The sequence below is a fragment of the Rutidosis leptorrhynchoides genome, chromosome 8 (genome assembly GCF_046630445.1).
Source record: "Rutidosis leptorrhynchoides isolate AG116_Rl617_1_P2 chromosome 8, CSIRO_AGI_Rlap_v1, whole genome shotgun sequence".
NCBI classification, from domain to species: domain Eukaryota; kingdom Viridiplantae; phylum Streptophyta; class Magnoliopsida; order Asterales; family Asteraceae; genus Rutidosis; species Rutidosis leptorrhynchoides.
In genome coordinates, this window is record NC_092340.1 from 50931626 (window position 1) to 50958971 (window position 27346).

Sequence of the window (27346 nt, forward strand, 5' to 3'; positions counted from 1 at the left end):
TGTTAGCATGTCAATAATTTCTCGAATCGCATGTCAGAAAAGCTTAGAAAATTAACTGCTATCAGCAATTTTTGTGATTAGGTACACAATCGGTAATACGTTTTAAATACATTATAATCAAATTGTTTAATACCCTTGGTTTCCCATTTAAAAACTTTTATCTTTTTGAAAGGCTAATGAATTACTCTCTTTTTACTTTGAAAAAAAGTCAATACATTTACCATAAGACAAATATGAATGATATTACTCACACTTCGTAACTACCTTAAAAGATTCAAGTTGTTTAATCACCAATGTGGAGATATACCTGTATAAAGTTTATTTAACTTTTCTTAGCGGATGTTTTATATTAAATTAGATTTTTTGTGCTCGAACAATGTTAAATTTTGATTTGATTACTAATTCATGTTATTTCAAGTTTCATTTCATATTAATACTCATATAATATAATGTGTATTAATCAACGCCCATATAAAATTCTTTATTTTACTTTTCAGTAATAATAATTTCATAAAAAAATCCCGCGAATTCGCGGGTCTTTAATTAGTTAGCTATGATACAACCCTTCAATGGAGCATGTTTGATTGTTTATTAAAACGTTTAATTAAAATAATCGTAATCGAGTGTTGTAATCGAGTGTTGCTGAAAGTTACTTGCACTAGCAACAAAATGCAACATGCTTTTAATTTTGCAAAATTCTTTCCTCAGTAAATCTATTTGTATGGAAAAAGTCTTAAAGTTACAATTAACTAAGCATGACGTACAAGTTTTCAAAACACTAATGTACAAATTCGGTGTTGCCGGCCCCATTTCTCAGTTTCTCACACAGATAGATACTTTTATAAATAATCTTTCTCCCTCTATAAACACAATACACCTTCTGTCTCTCATTCAATTCCAACTGTTTTTTAAAACCTAATTACACAATTTGGTACCAAAACACACAGTCAAAGAAACACACACAGAACGGTGATTGAAAGACTGAAATGGTAGTGGGGATGATGAAATGGAGGCCATGGCCACCAATTCTATCCAAGAAATTTGAAGCAAAGATTACAATCAAACATCTTCAAGGTTTAATTCATGTTGCGAAATTGGGCATTGAAGTTAATTGGAAAGGGTCAAATAAATCGAACAATCCGTTGAATTTCAAGCGAAAAAGTGTTAGAAGGAATGTTACAAAGGAAGGATCTTTGAAAGATAATGGGATGCTTGAATGGAATGAAGAATTTGTTACAGTTTGTAATTTGATTGGTTTGAAAAATGGGGGTTTTCATCTTTGGGAAGTTGCATTCATGGTGTTCGATGTAAGTCCTCAAAGAATCAACTTTATATTATCTTGTTGGGTTTCAATTATATTAATGTGTTTATGTTTTATTTTAAGAAATTATTTAACTTTTGTTATGGTGGCACAAATTTACATAGCTAATTGTTAACCTAAGATCAATGTGAACTTGAAGATATGTTTTTAAGTTTCATTTGAGATGGTAACTGGGGAAGGCTTTCATATGTGTCAATTTTAAACATCAATACCATTTTCAGTTTTTTTTACTATATGGGGTTACAAGTTTTGTATGTTTCTAATAATAATATTTGAATTTTCCTAAAAAAATGTATATAACAATATTTGATTAACATATCACTTTCTTTAACTGTAATGTATGTGCTGGATTAAAAATGACTGCAGACAAGCATATTCCTACATTTTTATCCCCAAAATGATTTACAGGATTAAGTAATCATAATAATGTATAAATAATAAAAAAGAGTAATAAATAACTTGAATTTTTGAGAGATCAAAACTTTATGCGTTAGTTTAGAGCTGCTAATGATCATGATCAAATAATAATTGGAGATTTCACACTGCCTTTAATCTAGGTATAGTATTACTGGTATGATATGATCACATGATAATCAATGATATCTATCTCTATTATTTTGGATCGAAAATGACACACGTATATCTTTATTAGTGTTTCGTTTGGATAAATAACGAAAAAGTTGTACCACGAGCTTTCTTATATTGAACACAAGCTTTTGTCAATAAAAGAGGATAGCCTTTCTAGTATTTAACCAATTTAAAGGTATATCTGGCCTTTAATTCTTTATACTCAGTCTCCTAATGTGGCAATTTTTTGAATGAGGATGAACATTTCTGGGAATTAATAGGCTATGCTTTAATCAAATCAAGAGGGAAACTTTAATTTATTTCCGACGTTATTTTTATGTTTTTTAATATTTAAAATCTTCCTGCCAATATTGACTTGAAATAGAGGGATACCTTACTCTAATGCTATTAACCAACCTGCCCCAAATAGCTTTATCACATTCATATTCATATTTATCCACATAAAGAAGTTTCCTTGATTCTTCTTTTGTCTTAAAGGTATATACTTTATGACTATTCATTAAAAAAATAAACAACCTAAACCACAAAGACCTCTTAAAAAAAAGTTCACTAAATTTTTTTGGCTTAAAGCCACTTTGTTTCCATTTGTATGCATTCTACTTTTTTTTTTCTTTTTTTTTTTTCATTCAGGGTTCAAGTCAAGGACCAAAAAAGATATATCCTGCACTTGCAACCGGATCATTAAACATTGCACAATATGCTTCTTCCGTGGAACAAAATGACGTTGATATAAGCATTCCGCTTTCTGTAACAAGTGGTATCACTGAATCTAGACCTATACTCTGTGTATGTGCCTCCAATATATCTTTCAATCTTTGAGTTTGACCCATGACCCGTTTCAACCCGTTACCCAACCCAACCCATTTGGACTCGTTTAATAATATGACCCGTTTGACCCATGACCCATTTCAACCCAAAACTGTTGTGACCGTTACTCAAACCGACCCAATTTGACCCGTTTTCCAGGTATAGTATTGACTTACATATTTATTTCTTATGCAGGTATCTCTGAGTCTTCAAGAGCTGAGGAGTGTAAACGAGAGTACAGAACAAGCACAGAGATCCATTACAAGTCTTCCATTAGCACCTGGTAATGGAGAAGATGAGTCTTCAGGTCTTAAAACAGGTCTACAAAAAGTCAAAATGTTTAGGGCAATATCAGTTAATCGGGCCAAAAAGGCATGTCGTGAAGAAGAGGGCAGTGGTGGAAAATGCTCAGTCAGACGTTATGATGCTGATTATCCGTTTGACACCGACTCACTCGATGCAGATGAAGTTGAGTCGGAGGAAGTCAAAGATGATGATGATTCTAGTGTTAGGAAGTCTTTTAGTTATGGGACTTTGGCTTATGCTAATCATGCTGGCGGGTTATCTTATTTCAGTTCTACTAGTTCTAGTGAAGATGAAGATTGGTTATATTACAGGAATCATAAAGAAACAACTGATTATTATTCGAGTCCGTCTATTGTTGATCAGGTAGAAATTCAAATCTTGAAAAAAAGCATATTCCCATGGAGGAAGAGGAAGTTAAGTTTTAGATCCCCAAAGAACAAAGGAGAACCACTTTTGAAAAAAGATTCTGCAGAAGAAGGCGGGGACGATATCGATTTTGATCGTAGAATGCTGAGTTCTTCAGATGAGGTAAAAAAATTTGAATTTTTATAAATCCACCTTGTATATATACATATAGTAAAAAGTTCAAACGAGAACCACAAAAGGGTAAAAAACTGCATAAACTTTTTAATTATAGGGTATTTTCACATATGACTAGATTCAACCATATATGAATGTTGTTTTAAATTAAGACTAACCAGAAAACAGAAAACCTTTAAATTTAAGTATATATATTTTTTCGTTCACATGTGCACGCTTCTCGGTGAACATGTGAACATTACATATAATGATAGATTTAACTTGTTATTTGTGGTTTTTAAGTGTTGTTTGTCAATGATATGGATATTATATTATATTAATATGTAATTTGTTGCATTTGAATGAACAAAAAACATGTCATTCAAAAGCTCTTATAGTTCTATATCTTTTTGTGATTCTCGTTAGAACCTGACCACACACACAGTATATATATTACTTTATCTGACATTTAAATTTTACTGCTGCTGCAGTGTAAAAGTGAGGAAGGTACAAGTACAAACGGATCTACAGTTTCTGAATTTGGAGACGACAGTTTTGAGGTAGGAAAATGGGAGAATAAGGAAGTAAAAAGCCGAGACGGGCACATGAAATTGTTGACCCAAGTTTTCTTTGCTTCCATTGACCAAAGAAGCGAACAAGCTGCAGGCGAAAGTGCGTGCACCGCTTTAGTGGCGGTTATAGCCGATTGGTTTCAAAATAACGGGACCGAACTCCCAATTAAATCACAACTCGATAGTTTAATCCGAGACGGTTCATTAGAGTGGAGAAATCTATGCACAAATGAAGTTTATAGGGACCGTTTCCCAGATAAGCATTTTGACCTTGAAACTGTGATCCAAGCCAAGATTCTTAATCTTGATGTAGTCCCTGAAAAATCGTTTGTTGGATTCTTTCAACCCGAGGGGCTTGAAGAGGGTGATCTTCGGTTTTTAGATGGTGCTATGTCGTTTGATAGCATATGGGAAGAGATAAGTAAAATCGGGTCAAACTATAGTGATGTTATGAACCCGTTAGTGTACATTGTAAGCTGGAATGACCATTTTTTTGTGTTGAAAGTTGACCATGATGCGTACTATATTGTTGACACGTTGGGTGAGAGGCTTTATGAGGGATGTGATCGGGCGTATGTCTTGAAGTTTGATAAAGATACAAGTATTGAGAGAGTAGCTGTTGATACTCGAAGGAGCAACGATTCGCTTGAAGGTGAAAAGGTCAGTGAAAGTCAAAGTAAAGAAACATGGACGGCTATTGTAAATGATATAAACGAGGAAGATGAAGTGGAGACAATTGTGTGTAAAGGAAAAGAATCATGCCGGGAGTATATCAAGAGTTTTTTGGCTGCAATCCCGATAAGAGAACTGAAGGACGATCTCAAGAAAGGGTTGATGGGGGCATCGACCCCTCTTGTTCATCATCGTCTGCAAATTGAATTTCACCACACTAAATGCTTCCAAGATAAGCAGCCTGAGAAGATAATCAGCCTGAGACGATGACTATTACAGTATGAAGTAGCACGACAATAATCGCGCTTCTACTAGAACCGGTTGAAAACCGAGTTTTGGGGGTTTTGTACAAGTCTTTAATTAACTTGACTATTAATTGTAAATGTTGTCTAATACGCATAAATATGCTAAATGTTAATAGCTGATAACTTGTTTTTTGCTTTCTTGTTTCATTTGTATCTTGTTATTGTTTTCTAATCATATTAAACCCTAGCAAAATACGATCATCACCAACAATATTTTAACCAGCATAAATATTTGTTATGGATTGATTTGATCTTCATCCTGATTAATTCATCATCAAATCATAAATAAAACTACAAACGAAGCTGGGGAAATCAAACTTTCCACATACTCGATTGAGCGTTGTAATCTCTTGAAACTATTCCCAGATTTGAAGCTTTTCAAAATATCATGATCAGTTACCAAATGGTTGTGTAGCATTTTGTACGAACCTGTTATGGTATTGTAGATAACCAATTGGTGTGCGCCATTTGTCAAAATAATTTTCCCGTTACTCAAAATACACATGGGGTGGAGCTCATTGATAAACTTCCCATCCAATTCCAATTCCAACCCCAATGTAAATGAATTGGCTTTAAACCACTCTACATCTTGAGTTTGTTCTTCTTTCATCGTCACCCACAAATCAAAAGTAGTTGTATTGGTCTTGTGTATCATGCAAAGGCGTCCATTTACGACACCCAGAATGATATTCACCGTTATAATGACATCCGTGGGGTAGACATACCGTACCTTTCGTAAGGTCTAATGGAGAATGAATCTCGACTACAGATTCATCATCCTCAATTTCATCAAGTACAACAAGGGGATGTTGGTTTGGCAGAAGAATCATTGTACGTGATCTCGAATTCATAAAATAAGGATCTGAAATAACACCATTCCAATGCTTTGATACGCTTCGAAAACGCAGTAAATCTTTTCCGGGAAGCCGTGAAAGTATGTTTACAAGAATTACGTCAGGTATATGGACATGCCTCCTCTTCATCATCAGCATCATATATCGATCGATCTGTAGATATATAATTAATCAAGCTAGTACTAGTATATATATCTATCGATCGATCAACGAGTGAGATGAATTGAAGCAATTAATAAATAGAAACAGAGAGAAGAAAAACCTACAAAATATATATACTCTTCGTAAAAAAAAGACGGATTAACGAATAGGTGGTTTTAATGGAAGGAGAAGAGAGGATTGACAAGGTAACCGCATCCCATACGACTACCATATCTAAACAATCCAATTAATCATAGTTAGTATGGGCTTTTGTAACCTTTGCCTTGCGTCAAACGTAAATAAATACATATACTCCGTATAATTTAATTTTAATGGATTTTAATAAACTTCTATGTATTAAGAGTAAAGAGTATAGATAATTGTTAAAACGTTGTAGCGAATTTGATATTAATGTATAGATTATGAGCCGTCCGTTGAAACCACTTCAACTTGAATTGACAACACCGCTCAAATATGAGTTAAACCATCCTACCGTGCTCCCGTAACAAACCCACATATCTGAAAACATAGCTCGTATCGCTCGAAGTTTTCGAGACAAAAACCATCTTGCAATGGCGTCACCAAACCCGAAAAGTTCACCCTGAAAACTGCCCAAATTCGAAAAATCATATCTCAAGATCCAACGTTTAGATCAGCCTCAGTTTTTTACCACGTGTAGATAAGTGCGTCTACTATCAGCAACCAAACAATCAAGTCGATCCAATGGTTAACAAACCCGCTATGAATTTGCTTCTACTGCAGCTCCTGAAACTCCGTTTTTGAAAGTTCAATAATTCTTTGGCACTGGATCATGAAAAACGAGAACTCGGATCTCTAGAAAAATCTCTTGCAACGAACCCATCGACCAGACCTCTGACTCTGTAACCCTTCGCGAACACCGATGACCATCATAATACAACTACATCGATTTAGTTGCATTATAAAATTGCCGGAACCATAGACCAATCCCGGTGTGATCAAACCTCCCGGATACATAGGCATACCCCTTGAGATCACTGCGACCAACTGAGTCATCTAGTCTCGATACATGTTACAAACAAATCCCTAGAACCGTCGTTTAAAAAAAACAAGAAACCGAAATTGGCAGAAGCTATCTCGTGAATGTGAGCTTCTTCCCTTTGTTCATCTCGCGATCGCGAATCGAACATCATCAGCAATTCCTTTTTTTTTTTCTTCTTGCTTCCAATTCGTCATCGTGCCCGTAAAACCGAGCTTAAGCTCTGATACCACTGGTTAAGATTTAGGACCCAAACAAGACAAGTGATTTATGCTAATCACTTACCCCCGAACTACAAATGAATAATTAAAGCATTAGAACGATGAATAAATGCATAAACGACACAAGGATTTAACGTAATTATATCCCAACTTCAAAATACGGAGAAAAGTTCACTCCACGGGCGCAAACCAGAGATTTATCTTATTGTTTTCGTGCACACAGTATAGGGCCACATAGGGTCCTATTTATAGGGGAACAATAGCTTAGGGAACAAGCAAATACAAATCTGGAAGTTTCCTGGACGTCCTAGACTCGCGATCGCGAGCCACCAAGGCCAACCATTCTCGCGTCGTGTTTTATTATAAAAAAAACAATTGTTTATATCTTAACAAAACGAATTCAATACTACTCATATTTGAAATAATTTAATTTCAAATAATTAAATCAATTCAATTCAACATCTTATTATTAATCTTTAATAGTTAAATCAACCTAAATGACCATACAGCCGAACCTACATAATTTAATCTTCAATAATTGAAATAAAATAATTGACCATGTTATCGAATTCACATAACTTTAACACTTTTATTTACAATAATAAAAAGTGAAAATTGAAAAAAAATAATAGTAAAATGTGAGAAATTGAATACACCAAAAGAAAGGGAAACAATGTTATGAATAGAAAGGTGGGAAAAAAAACTATTTAAAAAAGGCAAAATAACACCAAAATACTTGTTATTTATTTATTTATAATTTATATGAATTCCATTTTATATTAAGACAAGAATATAATTTTTTTATTGGAAAATAATTAATATTTATTTATGTTACTTATATTTATGTATGGATTCTATTTTATATATAAACAATAAAATAAAATATAATAGCTGATATTTATATTTCTTTGTTATTTATATGATTATTAACAATGGTAAAGATTTTGTATCAAGCCCTAACACATTTTTTTGAAATTTGTTTAGAATTTTCGTTAAGATGCATAAAAGTTTTGTACAATTTTTAATAATTGTCACTTAAAAGTCAATGTAACCGCTATGTACAACCCTTTTTATGCACTTGAACAATAGCATTAAGGCCGATCATTAGCAAAATCCTGTTTTTTTATACTATATTGATTGATGGGATGATTTTGATAATTTTAATAATATAAATAGCAATATCTTATACTTTAAAATAAATAAATTCCATATATTAATTTTAGAAGTTACAAACTTTATGGAAGACTAATTAACCTCTTTAAATATCAGATTATCAAAAGTCCTAATATAAGTAGATCCCCTCTTTTTTTATTATAACGGCTTAACTTGCTTCTGAAGCCAATCCCCTCTTCTCCTTCCACTATAAATTAAATCAAATATTCACTCCATCGATAATCCGTCTTCTCTTATTTTTAAGTTTTTTGTCTCTCTTTTTTGATCAATTTGCCTAATCATCTTGAAGATTTTCAGCCTACAATCTAGAAGCTCACCTTCTAGATGTTCAAAGTAGCCTTCTTTGAACACCATGTAGAAGAAGCAAAGATGAACACGATGACGGCCGCCCACCATCTCCGTTCACACCATTTCACCGCCATAGAATTTTTACTATAAATAGAGGTGCAAACTTCAATTGTAAATCATCCTAAATCACTCAGAGAAGTGTAATCACAACCTAGAGAGTGTGTGTGAGTTTGAGAGTTTTTTTGTAAGAGTTTTGTAATACTCTGTAAATCTATTCTTGTGAGTAATAGAGTTGTTTTTCTCTCAAATTTATATCTCCCAACGTCCAGGCGATCCCCTCTTCCTAACAAGTGGTATCAAGAGCTTGGTTAGAGACGTTGATTGAGTTTTTGGGTCTTCTGAAGTTTTCTCAAAATTCAATTTTTAGTGTACCATTGGATTCGTCTCGTCGAACCGAGTCCAACGCAAAAAACGGCGACTTAAACGGAGTTATAACAAGCCTAGAAAACGCGGTCAAAGTTTGGTCAACTCGCCGGAGAAGACGACCGGTGACGGAATTTTCGCCGGAGAAGACGATCACTGTAGCAGTTGGCGGCACTGTAGCAGTACTGTAGCGGTACTGAAATTTTACAATTTGGTCCCTGAAATTTTCAGAATTTCATTTTTGGTCCCTGAAGTTTATAAAAATTATAATTTTGCCCCGTAAGTGGAATTTAAGCCGCGAAGTGTCTATTCCACCATTTTCAACCGTTCCGGACGTAACGGTGATCTCTGTTTTCTACAATTCAACCCCGTTTGTGTTAAAAAATTATTTGTAAGGTGATAATGTCCACAGAAGAGTCAACATCATCTTCCAGAGCTATGATTATGCTCACAGCCACAAACTACACGCTGTGGAAACCTCGGATGGAAGATCTCCTCAGCTGTAAGGATTTGTTCGATCATATTGAATTGAAGGGTATAAACCCTGATTCTGCCAAAGAGAAAGAGTGGAAGAAATCAAACCGAAAAACTATTGGTCAGATCCGTCAATGGATTGATCATAGTGTCTTCCACCATGTTGCACAAGAGACAGACGCATATGTCCTCTGGAAAAAGTTGGAGGACATGTATCAGGCCAAGACTGCTCGGAATAAAGCCCTGCTGATGAGGCGTTTAGTCAACATGAAGCTCAAAAGTGGAACTTCAGTTGCCGAGCATACCAGTGAGTTCCAGAGCTTGGTCAACCAGTTATCTTCTGTAGAGATGCTTCTTGGCGATGAAGTTCAGGCGCTACTGCTACTTAGTTCCCTTCCCGATAGTTGGGAAACGCTGGTAGTAACACTCAGCAACTCAGCCCCGAATGGCAAACTTACCATGTCAATGGTCAAGGATGCCCTATTCAGTGAAGAGGCAAGGAGAAAGGACATGGGCACAGATCAGACCCATGCCTTTGTCACAGAGAATCGGGGAAGACAGCGAATGAATAGCAAAAATAAATGTAGAGGCAGAAGCAAGAGCAGGGGCAGGTCAGCTGATGGCAGAAAACCAACATATAAATGCCATCATTGTGGATTAGAGGGACATATGAAGAAGAACTGCTATAGATTGAAAGAGGAACAAGGTCAAAGCAGTTCACAGCCGAAGAATAAGGGTGGAGAAACATTAGTGACTATCTCTGGTGATGTAGCTTATTGTTCAACCCATGATGAGACATGTCTTCACGTCTCACGAGAAGAAACAGAATGGGTGGTAGATACTGCAGCTTCCTACCACGTGACTCCATACAAGGAATACTTCACAACATACAAAGCTGGTGACTTTGGAGTTGTGAAGATGGGAAATTCCAGTTCCGCTGAGATTGTCGGAATTGGAGATGTCAGGATAAAGACAAGTTCTGGGAGCACAATCACTCTGAAGGATGTCCGCCATGTGCCAGATCTTCGGCTGAATTTACTTTCTGGGATAGCTCTCGACAAACAGGGCTATGATAGTCATTTCAGTAAAGGCACATGGAAATTGTCAAGAGGCGCTATGATAGTCGCTCGAGGACACATTTGTGGCACACTGTACAAGACTCATGTGAAGATCTGCACAGACAGTATTAATGTTGCAGAAAAGGAGGCTTCACAAAATTTATGGCACCAGAGACTCGGTCACATGAGTGAGAAAGAGTTGTCTACCCTAATAAAGAAGGAGCTTATCAATGTAGACAAGGATGCTGCACTAGATCCTTGCAATCATTGTCTGTTTGGTAAGCAGCATAGAGTCTCGTTTAATTCCTCTTCAATGAAAAAATCAGAGTTACTCAGTCTGGTACACTCTGATGTTTGCGGTCCCTTGGAGGTTGAATCAATTGGCGGCAATCGATACTTTCTGACGTTTATCGACGATACTTCTCGAAAGGTGTGGGTATATTTCTTACGGACGAAGGACCAGGTGTTCGATTACTTCAAACAGTTCCATGTCATGGTAGAACGTGAGACAGGAAAGAAGTTAAAGTGTCTTCGATCCGACAACGGCGGTGAATACTCTTCCAGGCAGTTCGATGCCTATTGCAGATCATATGGCATCCGACATGAGAAGACGGTCCCACGTACCCCTCAACATAATGGTATAGCAGAAAGAATGAACCGAACAATCATGGAACGTGTTCGGAGCATGCTCAGTATGGCTAAGCTGCCAAAGCCATTCTGGGGAGAAGCAGTCAGAGCCGCTTGTTATTTGATCAACCGATCTCCATCAGTACCACTGAATTTTGAAGTTCCGGAGAAACTTTGGTCTGGAAAGGATCCATCATACTCTCACTTAAGAGTATTTGGATGTTTGGCGTACGCACATGTATCCAAGGAGCTCAGGCAGAAGCTGGATGCAAGGACCACTCCATGCATATTCATAGGCTATGGAGATGAAGAATTTGGATACAGATTATGGGATCCAAAGGAGAAAAAGGTGATCAGAAGTAGGGACGTGGTGTTTCATGAAAGCCAGACAATAGAAGATATTGAAAAGCCCACAATATCTCAGAAGTCAAATGTTGCTGCTCAGGTGCCAGAGGCAACAACGAAATCATTCATGAGAAATGAATTTTCAGTACAAGAAGAAATGCCAGAAGTAGAAGATAATGAGGAAAATGATGGTGCTGAGCAGGGGGAGCCACAACCCCATCTGCCAGACGTTCCAGCACCATCACAAGGTCAAGATGATGGTGGATCTCCTCAGAATGTTCCAGAAGTTCGTAGATCTGAACGAGATCGGATTCCATCGAGTAGATATCCAGAATCCGAGTACCTTCTACTTACTGAAGATGGAGAACCGGAGAGTTTTCATGAAGCAGTAACTCATAAGGATAAAGAAAAATGGTTGCTCGCAATGCAGGATGAGATGGATTCTCTGCAGAAAAATCAAACTTATGAGATTGTAGAACTTCCACGCGGGAAGAAGGCACTAAAAAATAAATGGGTGTTCAAGCTGAAAAAGGATGGTAGTGGAAAAGTGGTGAAATATAAAGCACGACTTGTAGTCAAAGGATTCCAACAGAAGAAAGGGATTGATTTTGACGAGATATTTTCACCAGTAGTCAAGATGACTTCAATTAGAGTCATACTTGGATTGGTCGCAAGTATGAACTTGGAGCTTGAACAGATGGATGTAAAGACAGCTTTTCTTCATGGAGATTTACATGAAGAAATTTACATGGAGCAGCCAGAAGGTTTTGAGGTTTCAGGAGATAACCTCGTATGCAAGCTGAAGAAAAGTTTGTACAGTTTAAAGCAGGCACCTAGGCAGTGGTACAAGAAGTTTGACTCGTGCATGGTGAGTCACGGGTACAAGAAAACTGCAGCAGATGAGTGTGTCTACATTCAGAAGTTTTCTGAAAAAGATTTCGTTGCTCTTCTACTATATGTAGACGATATTTTGATCGTAGGGAAAGACGCAACGAAGATCAACCAGCTGAAGAAAGAACTCTCTAAGTCTTTTGACATGAAAGACTTAGGACAGGCTCAACAGATTTTGGGAATGCAGATAACCCGAGACAGGAAGAATAAAAGGTTATGGCTATCTCAGGAGAAGTATATTGAACGAGTGCTTTCACGTTTCAATATGAACAATGCCAAACCTGTTAGCATTCCATTAGCTAACCATTTCAAGTTAAGCAAGAGTTCTTGTCCCTCATCCAAGGAAGAGATCGGGGAGATGTCGTCAGTACCATATTCTTCAGCAGTTGGAAGTTTGATGTATGTGATGGTGTGTACAAGGCCCGATATTGCTCATGCAGTGGGAACGGTGAGTCGTTTTCTCTCGAACCCCGGGAAAGAGCATTGGGAGGCTGTAAAATGGATTCTCAGATATCTTAAAGGTACAAAGAATCTATGTCTTTGTTACGGGGGAGCTGATCCAATCTTGGAAGGCTATACAGATGCGGATATGGCGGGAGATCCTGATAGTAGGAAATCTACTTCAGGATTCATTTACACTTTTGCAGGGGGAGCTGTTTCATGGCAGTCAAGACTACAGAGGTGTGTTGCATTATCCACAACTGAAGCAGTGTATATTGCTGTCGCAGAAACTGGAAAAGAAATGTTGTGGTTAAAGCGTTATCTTCAAGAATTTGGAATCAAGCAAAAGGAGTACAAGGTATATTGTGACAGTCAAAGTGCTATAGATTTGAGCAAGAACTCCATGTACCATTCTCGTACAAAACATATTGATATTCGCTATCATTGGATACGCGAGGTAATTGATCGACAACTGTTGAGACTAGTGAAGATCCATACAAAGGAGAATCCTGCGGATATGTTAACAAAGGTGGTGACTCGAGAGAAGTTGGAGTTATGCAGAGACATAACTGGAATGTTCGTGGATTCGGCTGGAGGGGGAGAATTGAAGATTTCCAGCCTACAATCTAGAAGCTCACCTTCTAGATGTTCAAAGTAGCCTTCTTTGAACACCATGTAGAAGAAGCAAAGATGAACACGATGACGACCGCCCACCATCTCCGTTCACACCATTCCACCGCCATAGAATTTTTACTATAAATAGAGGTGCAAACTTCAATTGTAAATCATCCTAAATCACTCAGAGAAGTGTAATCACAACCTAGAGAGTGTGTGTGAGTTTGAGAGTTTTTTTGTAAGAGTTTTGTAATACTCTGTAAATCTATTCTTGTGAGTAATAGAGTTGTTTTTCTCTCAAATTTATATCTCCCAACGTCCAGGCGATCTCCTCTTCCTAACACATCTGTTAATCGATCGATATATATATATATATATATATATATATATATATATATATATATATATATATATATATATATATATATATATATATATATATATATATATATATATATATATATTCAGGGAAGGGATCCCCTGAGAACTCCAATCTTGTGAGAACCTGAGAACTCATAGTCGAGCAAAAAAGTACGCGATCGAACAATTTTGTTGAACAAGGACGAACAATTTTGTTGTATTAGAACAAATTTGAGCTGCATCTTTATTTTGTAGAACAAATAATTGTAGAACATGTTCGAGTTAGCCAAAAATTGCTCGAATTCATCTATTTTTGTTCGGCCGCTAGTGTTTTTGTTCGAATATCACCATATTCTACAAGCTCAAAATCAAATTTGGTTCTACATTTTTGTTCTACACACTTTCACCTGTTTTTTTTTTTTTTCAAAAATCAACATTTTTTTTTTGATTTAGCCCGATTTAGAATTTAGGGTTTAGGGTTTAGGGTTTTCGGGTTTACTCCGTAAACCATCAACCCTAAACCCTAAACCCTAAACTCTAAACCGTTCGTGTAAAAAACTCATTCTAAACCCTAAATCTAAACCCTAAACCCTAAAATCTAAACCCTAAACCCTAAAATCTAAACCCTAAATCTAAACCCTAACTTAATTTGATGAAATTGATGTAGAACAAGTGTAGAACAGCATGTTCTACATGCTGTTCTACATCATGTTCTACATAAAAGCAAACAATGCATCTAAACCCTAAAAATAAAAATTGCTCGACTATGGCAACTTTTTGTTCGGCCGCCTAATTTTTTTTGCTCGAATACCTAGTTCTCAAGGTTCTCATTCCTAAAATGTTCTCATTTGATCCCTCTACTATATATATATACTAGCTTAATTTTAATATATATTACGTATGAGGCATGTCCATATACCTGACGAAATTCTTCGAATCATACTTTCACGGTTTCCTGGGAAAGCTTTACTACGTTTGCGATGCCTATCAAAGCAATGGAATGGTGTTATTTCAGATCCTTATTTTATGAATTCGAGATCACGTCCAATGATTTTTCTTCCAAATCAATATCCCCTTGCTGTACTTGATGACAAAGAAGAGGACAACAACCCTTATTCAATACTCAAGATTAAGCCTCCACAAGAACTCGAAACTCATCTCCACGCATACACAGGTACAAAAGTCTCCATTATTGGAACATTTAATGGCTTAGTGATTTTGTCTCTTACTAGTGATTCTTATTTACGTACTCATATGTACCTATACAATCCGCTAACTTCTACATCCAAGAAACTTTTGGTTATGAATAAAAACTTTCTTGGATATTCGAACTCGTATGTATTTGGATTTAGCTATGACGACTTCAAGATTGTTAGGTTTGCGATTTGTAACGGTTCATATCAAATTACTTATGATGTCTTTGATCTTAAAACTAGTTTGTGGAGCAAGCCACAATTATACCCAAGACGAGATTTTTGGTTTTGGAACGACACGGGTATGTTTGTAAATGGTTTTTTGTATTGGTTAATTGTGGTTAACTCTATCGATTTTGAAATCCTGGCTCTCAACGTTAAGGAGATGATGTTTTCAAGGATATATCTACCCAATGGATGTAATTATAACCATGCATGTCGTTACAAGGGAACAATTATGGGTTCTCAAAATGGACGCCTTTGCATGATCAACAAGAATAATAAAACTAGTTTTGATATGTGGGTGATGAAAGAACAAGCATGGTTGAAAGCCACTTCATTTACATTCGGGTTGGAATTGGAAGGCAATTTTATCAATGAATTCTACCCTATGTGTATTTTGAGTAACGGGAAAATTCTTTTGACTAATGGCTCACACCAACTTGTCATCTTCAATACCATAACAGGTTCACACAAAATGGTAGACGATTTGGTAACCGATAATACATTCAAGAAGATAGAATTTTGGGATGACTTCAACAGATTACGATCGATCGAGTATGTGGAAAGTTTGATTTCCCCATCGGATATATGTTTTATTTGACATTTACTATAATACTATATATGATATGATATATGACTAGCTAGCTTGATTTGTAGTTTTATTTGATAAAAAGAAAAGATTTGAGTTGATGAATTAGGTTGAACATTAAATCAATCCAAAATTAATATACCGTGAAGTCTTTGTTACTGCATAGTATACCTATCATATATGGTATTTTGTCAGTTTGTGCATTTTTTGGAAGCTTTTGTGTGGCTATCGACAATTTGTGTGTTTCAGCAGGAAGCTTTATTAGATTAATGGTTTAATTTTGTTTAAGTTGTATAAAGTCTAATTTACTAATCACGTGTTAATCATGTGAGAAATGCAGGATGGAACTTCATGGAACATATCTTTGAATACTATGCTAATTTGCATTGATTCCAGTTTGTTGCATTTGTTTTTGGTTTATTTTTAGTCTACCCAAGTAGTTTGATTTGCGAACTGTGTTGTTTTTTATATTGAGAAAGGGCTGCATTCCGTGTAAGTTTTACTTTCTGCAGGGTCCTTTGTGTAACTTGTGGTATATTAGGGTCTGTTCTCAGTCGATAATTGTTCAAGCCCTAGGGTTTCAGTTTGTATTGATGTTCATAATTTTATCAACAATTTCAGTTTTATGTTGTGTCTGTGAACTCATATGTTTTTTGAGATCTTCGTGTTGAATATTGTCATTATTTGCTTAATCAATCTATTGGAAGGAATAGATTAACTTGTGGAAATATTGTTCTTTGTTGTTTTTAGTAGTAATCTTCTTCAAAATTTGTTCACAAGGCAATTGTTGTGCTACTTCGTCATCATTCAACTTATTTGTTACATTAAGATCATCCTCTGTTAATAATATCGGTCCTTGCTTTCATTCAAATGTATCAGTGACTATTAAATCCCTTCCGAACCTGGATAAACCGCATAACGATTTCATCCGGTAAAAAACAACCACTGTGTTAACCGCAATCATGTTTTGTCTATCTCTGAATTGGTAGCGCGCTTTAAAACTATTATCTATCTACGGGTTGGTAGCGCTCTACAAAACTAATGTAGAAACAACTCGATTTTGACTTTCACTTCTGCCACAAATGCAATCTTAACTTCTTTTTTAATCGATTCTCGTAATTTTGAACCTAACCGAACTCGCTAGATGATACCCGTTTGGACCCGTTTAAAAATCTGACCCGTTTGACCCCCATGAACCAGTTCAACTAAAAATGGATGTTCTGTTGGGCATGGGTTAACCAGAAAGGCTGTTGATGTTACAGTCCGTAAAAACGTCACATGTTCACTATAATGAATTGTGACTTTCTTGAGACCGGACATCATTATAGCCCCTAACACACAAATGAGGGAGAGATTGATTCTAATGACACTATGAGTTGGTTGGAAATGATTCCCTTATCTGGAAACGTATCCAAGCAAATGTTGAACAACTCCTTAAAAAAAAAAAAAAAAAAAAAAAAAAAAAAAAAACTGGAATAAAGCAATGGAAGCTCTCAAAACAAATGATACATGGGGAAAATGTATCATTCCCAAAGAATGAAGCTTATAGGGAGTCGTTAGATATTTACAATAAAACATACAAAGATGGCACGATTGAAAGATACAAAGCTCAACAAGCTGCAAAGGGATACACTCACATATATGGGATGAAATACTCAAAGTTTCTCACTGGTGGCGAAGATCGACACCACTGGAGTCATCTCCTCAATTGCAGTGAATAAAGACTCGTCACTTCACCAACTAGATGAGAAGAATGTCTTCCTCCCAGATTCACGACCAACTTTATAAAGAGGAAAGTTTGGCGACTATTGTCTAAAGTAATCCCCACATGCCTGGTTTGGAAAGTTCACCTTATCCGTGAAAAAATATGGCTTTAAACAAAGTAAATAAGACCATACTTTATTTCTCAAATAAAATGGTCAACTAATAACGTGTTTAATTATTTATGTCGATGACATGATAATTAAAAAATGAATTTCTAAATCTTAAAATATATGAATTTGAAATGAAAGATTTGAGCAGATTCAAATATTTCTTTGGGACTGAAGTTAAAACGATCATTACTTCAATATCAATTTATATGAACAACATACAATTATTATATTTTGAAAAGTAACAACTTTTTTTGAGCAAGTATGATTATAAATTTATAACACTTGATGGAGGATTGCCATTACAAAGACTAAAGTTTAATTACTTTCTCTATAGCTACATTACTTATCTTTTTTTCTTACTTTTAAAAAAGGCATTTTGAAAGCATGGAGGATTTGAAAGCATGGAGGAAGTATAACTGGCCCCCATCAATATCATAATCGTAGTCCATCTTAATTTAAAAAAAAATAAAAAAATCATATAGAATGCCTTTTAATGTCAAATCTTGTAACTACACTTTGTTTTAGCTCTTATACTTTCCGTTTGAAGTTGAAAGTTCACTAAACTAATCAACACAGGTAGCATCATAGAAGAAATTAATCAATGATCACAAAATGCATATAATATAATAATGTGGTAAACGAACTCATATTATGAAATTCAGTGCAAAACATATTATGAAGAAGAAGATATTAAAGGGTACCCTGGCTTTTAATAAGAACTGATATATTTAGAATGCGCTAAGCTTGAAGCATGAGACATCGATAAATGAACAAAACAGGTGTTACAGGTCTCAAATTTAGCTGACAACAAGGGCGGAATTTAGAAGGGACAAAGTAGGGCCATGGCCAGCCTAGACATTTGGGTAAGTATTGGGATTTGTAGTCCTTTGAGTTACGAACGTCTGGGCACTTGAATCAACTAAATCGGAGTCCGTATGAAAGAAATATGACCAAAATGGTGAAGGCTCGCAGAATTTACGAGTTGTCGCCGTTTTGATCATATCTCTTTCATACGGGCTCATATTTAGCTGATTCAAAATCACAAACACTCACAACTCAGAGGGTTACAATTTTAAATTTTATACTTTGTGCTAAAACAGCACCCGTAAGTGCACTTGTAAGGGTTTACTATCGGTCAAGAATGACATATAACATTTCGCTAATCTGCTTGGCCCTCCCAATACAAATGTTTAAGTTCCGCCTACAAATTAAGTGAAATTAAGATTAATGTTTACTTGCTGTTCTTAACACATGTCCCAGCTGATTTGAACCAATGCATAAGTCTGCGGTTTTCCTTATCGTAAAGCCATGCGTGTAAGAAAGGAAATAGACTAGCGGTTATACCTCTCTCTTCGATGTAATCAAAAAATGCATCCCCCATTTTATCATCAAAGTCTCTGGTTAATTGGGAAAAAAAAATTAGTTAATTTTTTGGATAGTTATTTGATTACAGTTATTGTATTATACTAGTAATTGCAATATGAAATGACTTACTCAATTATATACCCATCATACATAGATGGACCTTCAAGAAGCACTAAAGGTTCTTGCTTAGGTCTTAACGAAACCGTAAGAATTCCTAAAGCATGTCAATGCAACTCACACAAAACTTCCAACACATGATCTTGGCCAGGTTTCGATATATCAGCATAAAGAAACAATGGATAACTGATATCTTCGTCTTCACCAATTTCACCAGGATCAACTCCAGGAAGAACCATTCGCTGTACATATATACTGATCTCCTCATCTTGATACGTCCATTTCAAAACCGGTCCACCACTTTCAAGTGCACCTTTCACGGTTTTCACTACTGTAAATTCTGCAGGTGGGCTCACTTTCTGCGAACAAAATAACATATCGGAAATCATAGTAGATACAATTTAGAAACCCCATTAAAACCCTACACATAAGGTTTAAAAAAAGGTACTTGTGACTATAGGGGGTGACGTACAGGGGGAGCGGCAATTTTGGAGAATTCAGAGTAGACAGTATGGTGTTTTTTAATAGAACGAAGGATCATTGAGTTAACCACCGTAGAAGGTGAAGAGTTGCTGCTGCCGGACGAATAGCGGTGGAGCAGTGCACGGATGATGGTTCTTGACGGTGAACGAAGACCTCCGGCGGCACGTGCAACAGCTGTTCTCCACATAATTACAACTTTGAACGATCTGAGTGTATTTTCCGTTCGTCACCTATTTCTAGGAGTTTGGATTTCTATTATTATTATTATTATTATTATTATTATTATTATTATTATTATTATTATTATTATTATTATTATTATTATTATTAACTTAAAAGTATTAAAACTTACAAAAAATTAGTGGGAAGCCTAGAGACAATCTGAGCCCCCACACCTCTAGCAATAGCAAAACCTATCCTAGTAAAAATATGAGCAGCAGCACCGGCACCAATATCTTACGCCATCGAACTCTTCTGAACCCGCTTTAGCAAAGAAACAGCATCCTTTTCTAATTCCCCAAGGGAAGAAAATGAGAAAGGAATGAAACCATAACCAATCGCCTAACAGCTAGATTCGTACTTGACCCGCTTCCGACGAGCCGCATCAACCACAGCACGTCCAGGGACAAAGTCAGAAAGCCCAGACTGTGTCAAAGGAGAAGACCCTGTCAAGTCAACACAAACATCGCGACCACAATCCCAGGAATAAAGTAACACATCTGCAGGTCTGAGGGCCCTGTCGTTCCCTCCAGACAACCCAATGTCAACCTCCTTTCTCGCTGAAATCCCAGATCGATAACAAACATCAACAAGGGAATCCCGAACAACATTATGTCGATGCTTAATACCCACCATACCAGCACAAGACACCGCGTGATCCCCGAAAATATCCCCAGTAAAAACCCTTGAACAGGCAGAGCATGCCGTCGAGATAGAGAACAATGGAACACCCAACCGGTAGCACAACACACATCGGTAAGTCTTTGCGTTCATCGTCTGACCCAACCCCAAAATAGGGACTGCCCTTAGCCAAGCAGGAGTGTGATCACCCTGCTGCGATTTCCATAAGGCCGATTGTCGGGGAGATAATGAAAAAGTGGATTCTGCAGAAGCGGTAACCTTTGTGAAATAAACATCTGCCAATTTCTTCATGAGTATGGGGGCAGCGACCTCACTCTGATTACCTAAAATATCAAACCCAACCGTTTTATTAAACAGACCCAATGCATCTTCAAAAGCACGACCAAGACCAACAATACCCGCATGACGTAGGAGCTTGGTCTGCAACCCAGCAGACTGTAATCGAGAAGCCAGAAAAGCATAATGACGAACATCTCCCGCAGAATAAACACCAAGCCCTCCAAATGCAAATGGCAAGGTGGCAAGCCGCCACTGCCAATCACCAAACCCAGGCCCTGAAGCAGTAACAATACGCTCCAAGGAAGATCGAAGGGCTCCATCGAAAGCGCGTTGAGCCGCCTTAAATATACTAGGAGGACAAGTACGCAAGGTAAAGTAGAGTTTAGAAACTCCCGTACATGCCCTAAGCAACAACAATTCACACTGAGGATCATCAAGCTTAGCAACCTTATCCATAAGCGCAATGGACTTGGTCACCCTTTGCATCACCAGTTCACTACTAAAACCAAGATCGGAACTTGCGGGGGCCCCAAGCAACTTAACACCCTTTAAAGGTCGAGCAATATTAGGAGGAAAGACACCTACTTGCCTGCTGCGAGGGTCCTCTGTAGGCCAGAAAATTTCTGTTTTTTCAACGTTGAGATGAAGCCCAAAACGAGGCCCATCCCCCATAATCAAATGCAAAACCTTCCCCACCACCAAAGTGTCCCCAATAATAGTGCCATCATCCAAATACCACGCCTGAAGACAAACCTCAAAATTATCTCTGATTTTAAAAATCAAGGGTTGTAAGACCAAAGCAAAAATTAGCGGACCAAGGGGATCACCCTGTTGCACCCCTTGAGAAGACCATAAGGTGTGGTTCCCATAATACAATCTTGCTGGATTAGAGTAGCAAAATTCAACCCACTGATTATTTTATATATATATATATATATATATATATATATATATATATATATATATATATATATATATATATATTATATCTATAGTAATTGAGTCCTATAATCATAAGTATGGTGTATTAAATACGATTAACTCAATAAAATTTATCCACGTAATTTAATAGACTAGTAAAAAGATTAAAAATTATTATGGTAAAAATGTAAAAAAAAAAATGAAGACATATTAAATAAAGCTCATAAATAAATTTTAAGTAATTAATGATCAATAAATATATAAACCTTTCATCTTCTAAGTAACGTAAGTTATTTTTTTAGCCTATAAATATGTCATCTCCATTTGATTTTTTCATATCAATCATACAAAAGAGCACACCATATTACTAATGTTGTATCCTCACTTTTTTTTAAGATAAAAGTAGAAGAAATGATATATATATATATATATATATATATATATATATATATATATATATATATATTAAACATAATATATGTTTGTTTTTGTAGGTATGGAAGAAACATCAATTTTAAAATATTGTAAACCGCGGACAAGGCAAGAAGAACGTGGTTGACTCTATGTTTGATCGATTCATCCGAAGATCTCTTTTTAATGTTACTATTATGATATTATGATTATTATATTGTATATTTGTATAACTTATATGATTAATAATTAAGATTATGATTTACTATTATGATTATAATTCATAATTATAATTATGAATATGATTACGATTATTATTTTTATTATTACTACATTTTAGTTATAATTTATATAACTATATGAGTATTAGGTGTAATGTTTATTTAATTAATTTTCTTATATATATATATATATATATATATATATATATATATATATATATATATATATATATATATGCAACGATATCTATCAATGTAAATATTATAAACAAAAAGTTTGAAACTATTGTTATTATTTATATCATAGCTTAATTTTAAATTTATGACAAAATTATAATAAGGAAAATCAAAAGATTAAAACTAATCATATAATTTATGACATATAAATATTACTTATTATGAATGAATGTTTATAACTAAAGTTAAATTAAGGAAAATAAAAAGATATCAGTTATTGAAAATTTTATAAGGTTTACTACTTTTGGTGGTGTTAAATATCTTTATTATAATAATTAATAAATGATTGTTATTCAATGTTATGAACCTCCAATTTTATTCTATTCACAAGTTTTATATTATGTGGTGTAGTAATACGTAACGGTTCATGTTTATATTTAGAAGTTTATGCACTCCAATTATTATGTATATATACTTATTGTCACATATGAAGTCACAAAGAGAGACATTCAATTATTTAATGGTAAATTGTAAAGGTCATATGTGTTTTAATATCATGAATTATACTACAATATGTAAGTCTTATAGTGTATTTTGGCATCATTTGTTAACTCATTCAATCACCTTTAGTAAACTTTTGTTTATATATAGTTTCATGGTTAGTACATATGACTGGAATGTGCAGATTTCCATAGTGGCAAACAACACATATGCACAAAATTCTACTTGACCACTTGCATAATGGGACCAACATTAACTTTTAATTCAAGGTTAATATGTTTTCAACCAACTCCCGCCATGACTCTAACCATTCGGAACACGAATTTCAAAATTATGAAATTTGAGAAAAGCGTTCAACGCACGGGCATTGCCTCCTAGTATACATAAGAATTGAGTCCTGAAAAATTAAATAGGCCTTAATAAATATTGTTAACTCCATCACAATTACCCTTCCATTATATTATTTTTCACCGGTAAAAATAATTCATCATTAACTCCATTGCATTTACCCTATGTTATTTATTATTAAGGTAAAAAGGTTAACAACTTCACCCATTCATTATGATAGTAATAAAAATGTATTAAATATGATTTACCCTAGGCTATTAAATGCTTACCATAGTTTATTAAATATGATTTAACTTCATATAAATATACATGTATATAATGAAATTGGTTAAAATAAACTATACAAACTATCTACAATACATTAAATCTCGAGCTTTAGAAAAATGATAATGATTATTAACCTTATAATAATTGATACTAATATGGTTAAATTACTTTTAGCTTGGATAACTTTGTGTATATGTATATTAATAGTGTTTATTTGAGTTTAACAATGAGATTAATTATTATGAATAGTCATGTTACAGTCTCATATATAAATTTGGTGTTCTGGCACTTGATAATCTTTCTACGTTTTTTAATCACATATACATGAGATAAAATGAATACTTATTTGGTTTCTTAACCACACAATCGATTACAAATTTTGTGGAAATCAAGTGACACTTTGAAAAGAGAGATAACACTTTTTTTGTCATATAAATAGTTTGGAGTAACTCAAATACACTAATTAATTATTTATTGACATCTTCTGCATTCCATAGCTTTCATTAGACATTTATAGTAAACGGATTTTATAACTCTTATTAGTTCATTATGGTATGTGATATTCATCGTGATGTATATAAAGCACACCTAAAGCCAACAATTTTCAAAGAGAATTGGTGTGTCCTATTTGAAATAAGCTCAATCATCATTGAACTTCTACTATATATTGAACTTTATACCGTATGAAGGTCGAGGTGCACACTCTAACAATAAAGACTTCAAAGTACCCTCCGCTTTAACAATATCCCAAAATCTAGCCTTGTTTGTATAGTCGTAAGAAACATATGGATCACCAAAATCAACCTCTAAGCTGCTTACAATAACAAGTCTATCCAATCTGTATTTTCTCAACAGATTCAAGTGACCAGGACCGAACTTTAAAACATATTTCCAGTCATTTTCGCGCCCCATTGGGACCAAAATCACCCCAAAATTTAAAGTTTTATTACCTAATTTGATATTACAGTCCAATAAAGCAAATCTTAACTCGCGAGACTAAAACCACATCGATGTTTCAGTTTCATTCTTTGTTACAAGTTTAAAGAACTCGTAATATTGACCATGATTAAAATGAGACGTATCATGATTGGGATTCGGAACATGATGATACATTACAAAGTTCGTTGGTTCAATCGGATATGGCATATGTTGATCCAAGAATGTTGCTAGTTCAACTTCTGCCAATGCAATGTATAACATTCGTGCTTTGCCCACGAAATCAAATTCTGGATCAAAAATAGAATTCACGTTTTTTGAATTGCTTACAACTATTAGCCTCTTGACATCATTCTATTCAACTCTTTTCAGTAACTGAATCATTCTAATATCTGTTGAGAACAACAAATCTGTTTCTCTACCGTTAGGGACCACCATTATAACATATTTAGTCATTCGATCAAAATTACCGTCAAGAACGCCATCAAGAACAGCGATGTGTGATGAACTATCTTCAAAACTATGCTTATGTGTTACAACATCTAAAATAGGAAAGAATACAAACATTATATTCTCCAGGAATAAATTTTTTGCAGACGACGAGTGAGATCGAGATCATTAATAGTATCAGACATTATGTAACGATAGAAGACAATGAATAAAATTGAATCTGTGTGAAAATTAGGGTTTAAACTGTGTGAAAATTAGAGTTGGATGTTAGAGAGAAAAAAACTTATAACGTGAGGAATGACGGTTGAAGTTTGTTACAAAGCGGAAATTTATTTACATAAATGGCCCCTTTAATATCAAACTTATCATTTTTAATTATTAAAGATTATATGAGTAATTTTTTTAAACGGTCAAAATTTATTAATAACGACTACCTAGCGAGTAGCTATTATTATTATTATTATTAATTTAATTATTATTATTATTATTATTATTATTATTATTATTATTATTATTATTATTATTATTATTATTATTATTATTCATTTAATTGATTATTAATTATTAAACAAAATTAAACAAGCGACTTCACAATATATAAATATAAAATAATATAATATAATAATTTAACGAGACAGTGAATGGGCCTCGTTGCACTCATGCTAGTCAACATGGACTCAGTATTTTTTAAGATCTCGATCTATAATATATTATTATTTTTAATTAGTTACATCATAAATATAATTAGTTACGAAGTAATATATAATCAAAATAAAATACTATATGTTTTGTCCATAATTGTAAGAGATGTTTAATATGTTGAAACAAATTATTATCACTTGAGATATGTTAGGCTCATTAACGTTGACCTTTTTTTTTATTGAAATATATAGTTATGTACTAGAAAAAGCAATATGTACGGGTTGGGGCAGTGGCTGTCGCAACGCGTGACTGACCACCTGCTTATTTAGTTTATTTGTAAATTTATTATGTGTATTGCTTGTGACAAAAGCTCGAAACAACTTATTGTCATGAATTTATCTCGATAAGCTTCGCGTTGGCACTTAATCTCTACTAAGTCAGTCATGATCAGACCTTCCAACAACAAATATTCAAAGAGAACACGATAGAGAACAAGTGAGATTAAAGAGAATAGTTATATTGTTTGATAGAACTTTATAAGATAGAATACATGAACTTAGAGGTAGTTTATGTCAAATGAGGTCTCCCCTATATATACTACTACTGCCACTTAGTGGATGGCTAAGATTAAACTAAATCAATGGTTATGATCAAAGTACCAGAATGTTCAAATATGTACATTTTTCTGGAGACATCCATAGAGCTTATATACCATTTCAAAAAAGAACCAATAAGACTATAAGAGAATTCTAAGAGCTTTCATAGGGTTCTTCGGTCTTGCTTGATTTATGTTGAAATCCCAATATTAGGTCATAGACTTATTGGTTAGGTCACAAACTTAGTGGGTTGTGACATTCTCTCCCACCTAAGCTCGTAACGTTCTCATCGTGCCACTCTCACGATTTTTCTTGATCTTATCCACGAACTGCAACAAGTCTTTGGCCTCCCAGCTCGCTTCACGATCGGGTAAGTTACACCCCTTGTTTAGGTATTCTTTATAGCTCGAGAGACCTCATCTTCGCATCTTTCAATGCAACAAGATAACTTCAACCTCACAATCGAACTAATCACCATTAGTGTTAGTATGGACACTCATTGTTACGAGTCTTCCTCGTCTCCATGATAAGGTTTTAGAAAGCTTACGTGAAAGATTGTATGGATCTTTAACTTAGGCGGTAATGTTTTTTAGAACGGCAATTTTGGCATCAAATACTCTCATTTGCCACCCCCACAACCGTTAGGAAGAAACTGCCCGCATCCATCGCGCAAAGCATATCCGAAATGCTTTATGTTAACTGCTTGACCCGCACAGAGTCAAGGATATCAGAGGCACATCTTGGAGAAAACTCTCCCCAGAATTTGAACCTGCACCTATTTTTTCAAGGATACAGTGTAGGAACGATTAAACGATATTAATCGATCTAATCTTCAATATCGAGTGCGGAATTACTCGATATTAGGTTTTATATC

General features: G+C 34.9%; 3 protein-coding genes across 3 annotated transcripts; 2 read left to right on the forward strand and 1 right to left on the reverse strand.

The window, feature by feature from the left end:
- The first annotated feature begins 986 nt into the window (after positions 1-986).
- On the forward strand, positions 987-5258 carry LOC139863394 (uncharacterized). The gene is made up of 4 exons (XM_071852030.1): positions 987-1307; positions 2417-2695; positions 2912-3550; positions 4033-5258. Exons 1-4 carry the CDS (start codon positions 987-989, stop codon positions 5053-5055), a joined length of 2262 nt encoding a protein of 753 aa, XP_071708131.1. The 3' UTR covers positions 5056-5258.
- A 9661-nt stretch (positions 5259-14919) lies between these two features.
- LOC139863395 (F-box/kelch-repeat protein At3g06240-like) lies at positions 14920-16293 on the forward strand. The gene is made up of 2 exons (XM_071852031.1): positions 14920-15924; positions 16219-16293. Exons 1-2 carry the CDS (start codon positions 14920-14922, stop codon positions 16291-16293), a joined length of 1080 nt encoding a protein of 359 aa, XP_071708132.1.
- A 1099-nt stretch (positions 16294-17392) lies between these two features.
- On the reverse strand, positions 17393-20049 carry LOC139863396 (uncharacterized). Its single transcript, XM_071852032.1, has 5 exons — positions 19852-20049; positions 19567-19738; positions 19392-19476; positions 19133-19294; positions 17393-17456 (listed from the first exon to the last, which is right to left on the reverse strand). Exons 1-5 carry the CDS (start codon positions 20047-20049, stop codon positions 17393-17395), a joined length of 681 nt encoding a protein of 226 aa, XP_071708133.1.
- Positions 20050-27346: the final 7297 nt, after the last annotated feature.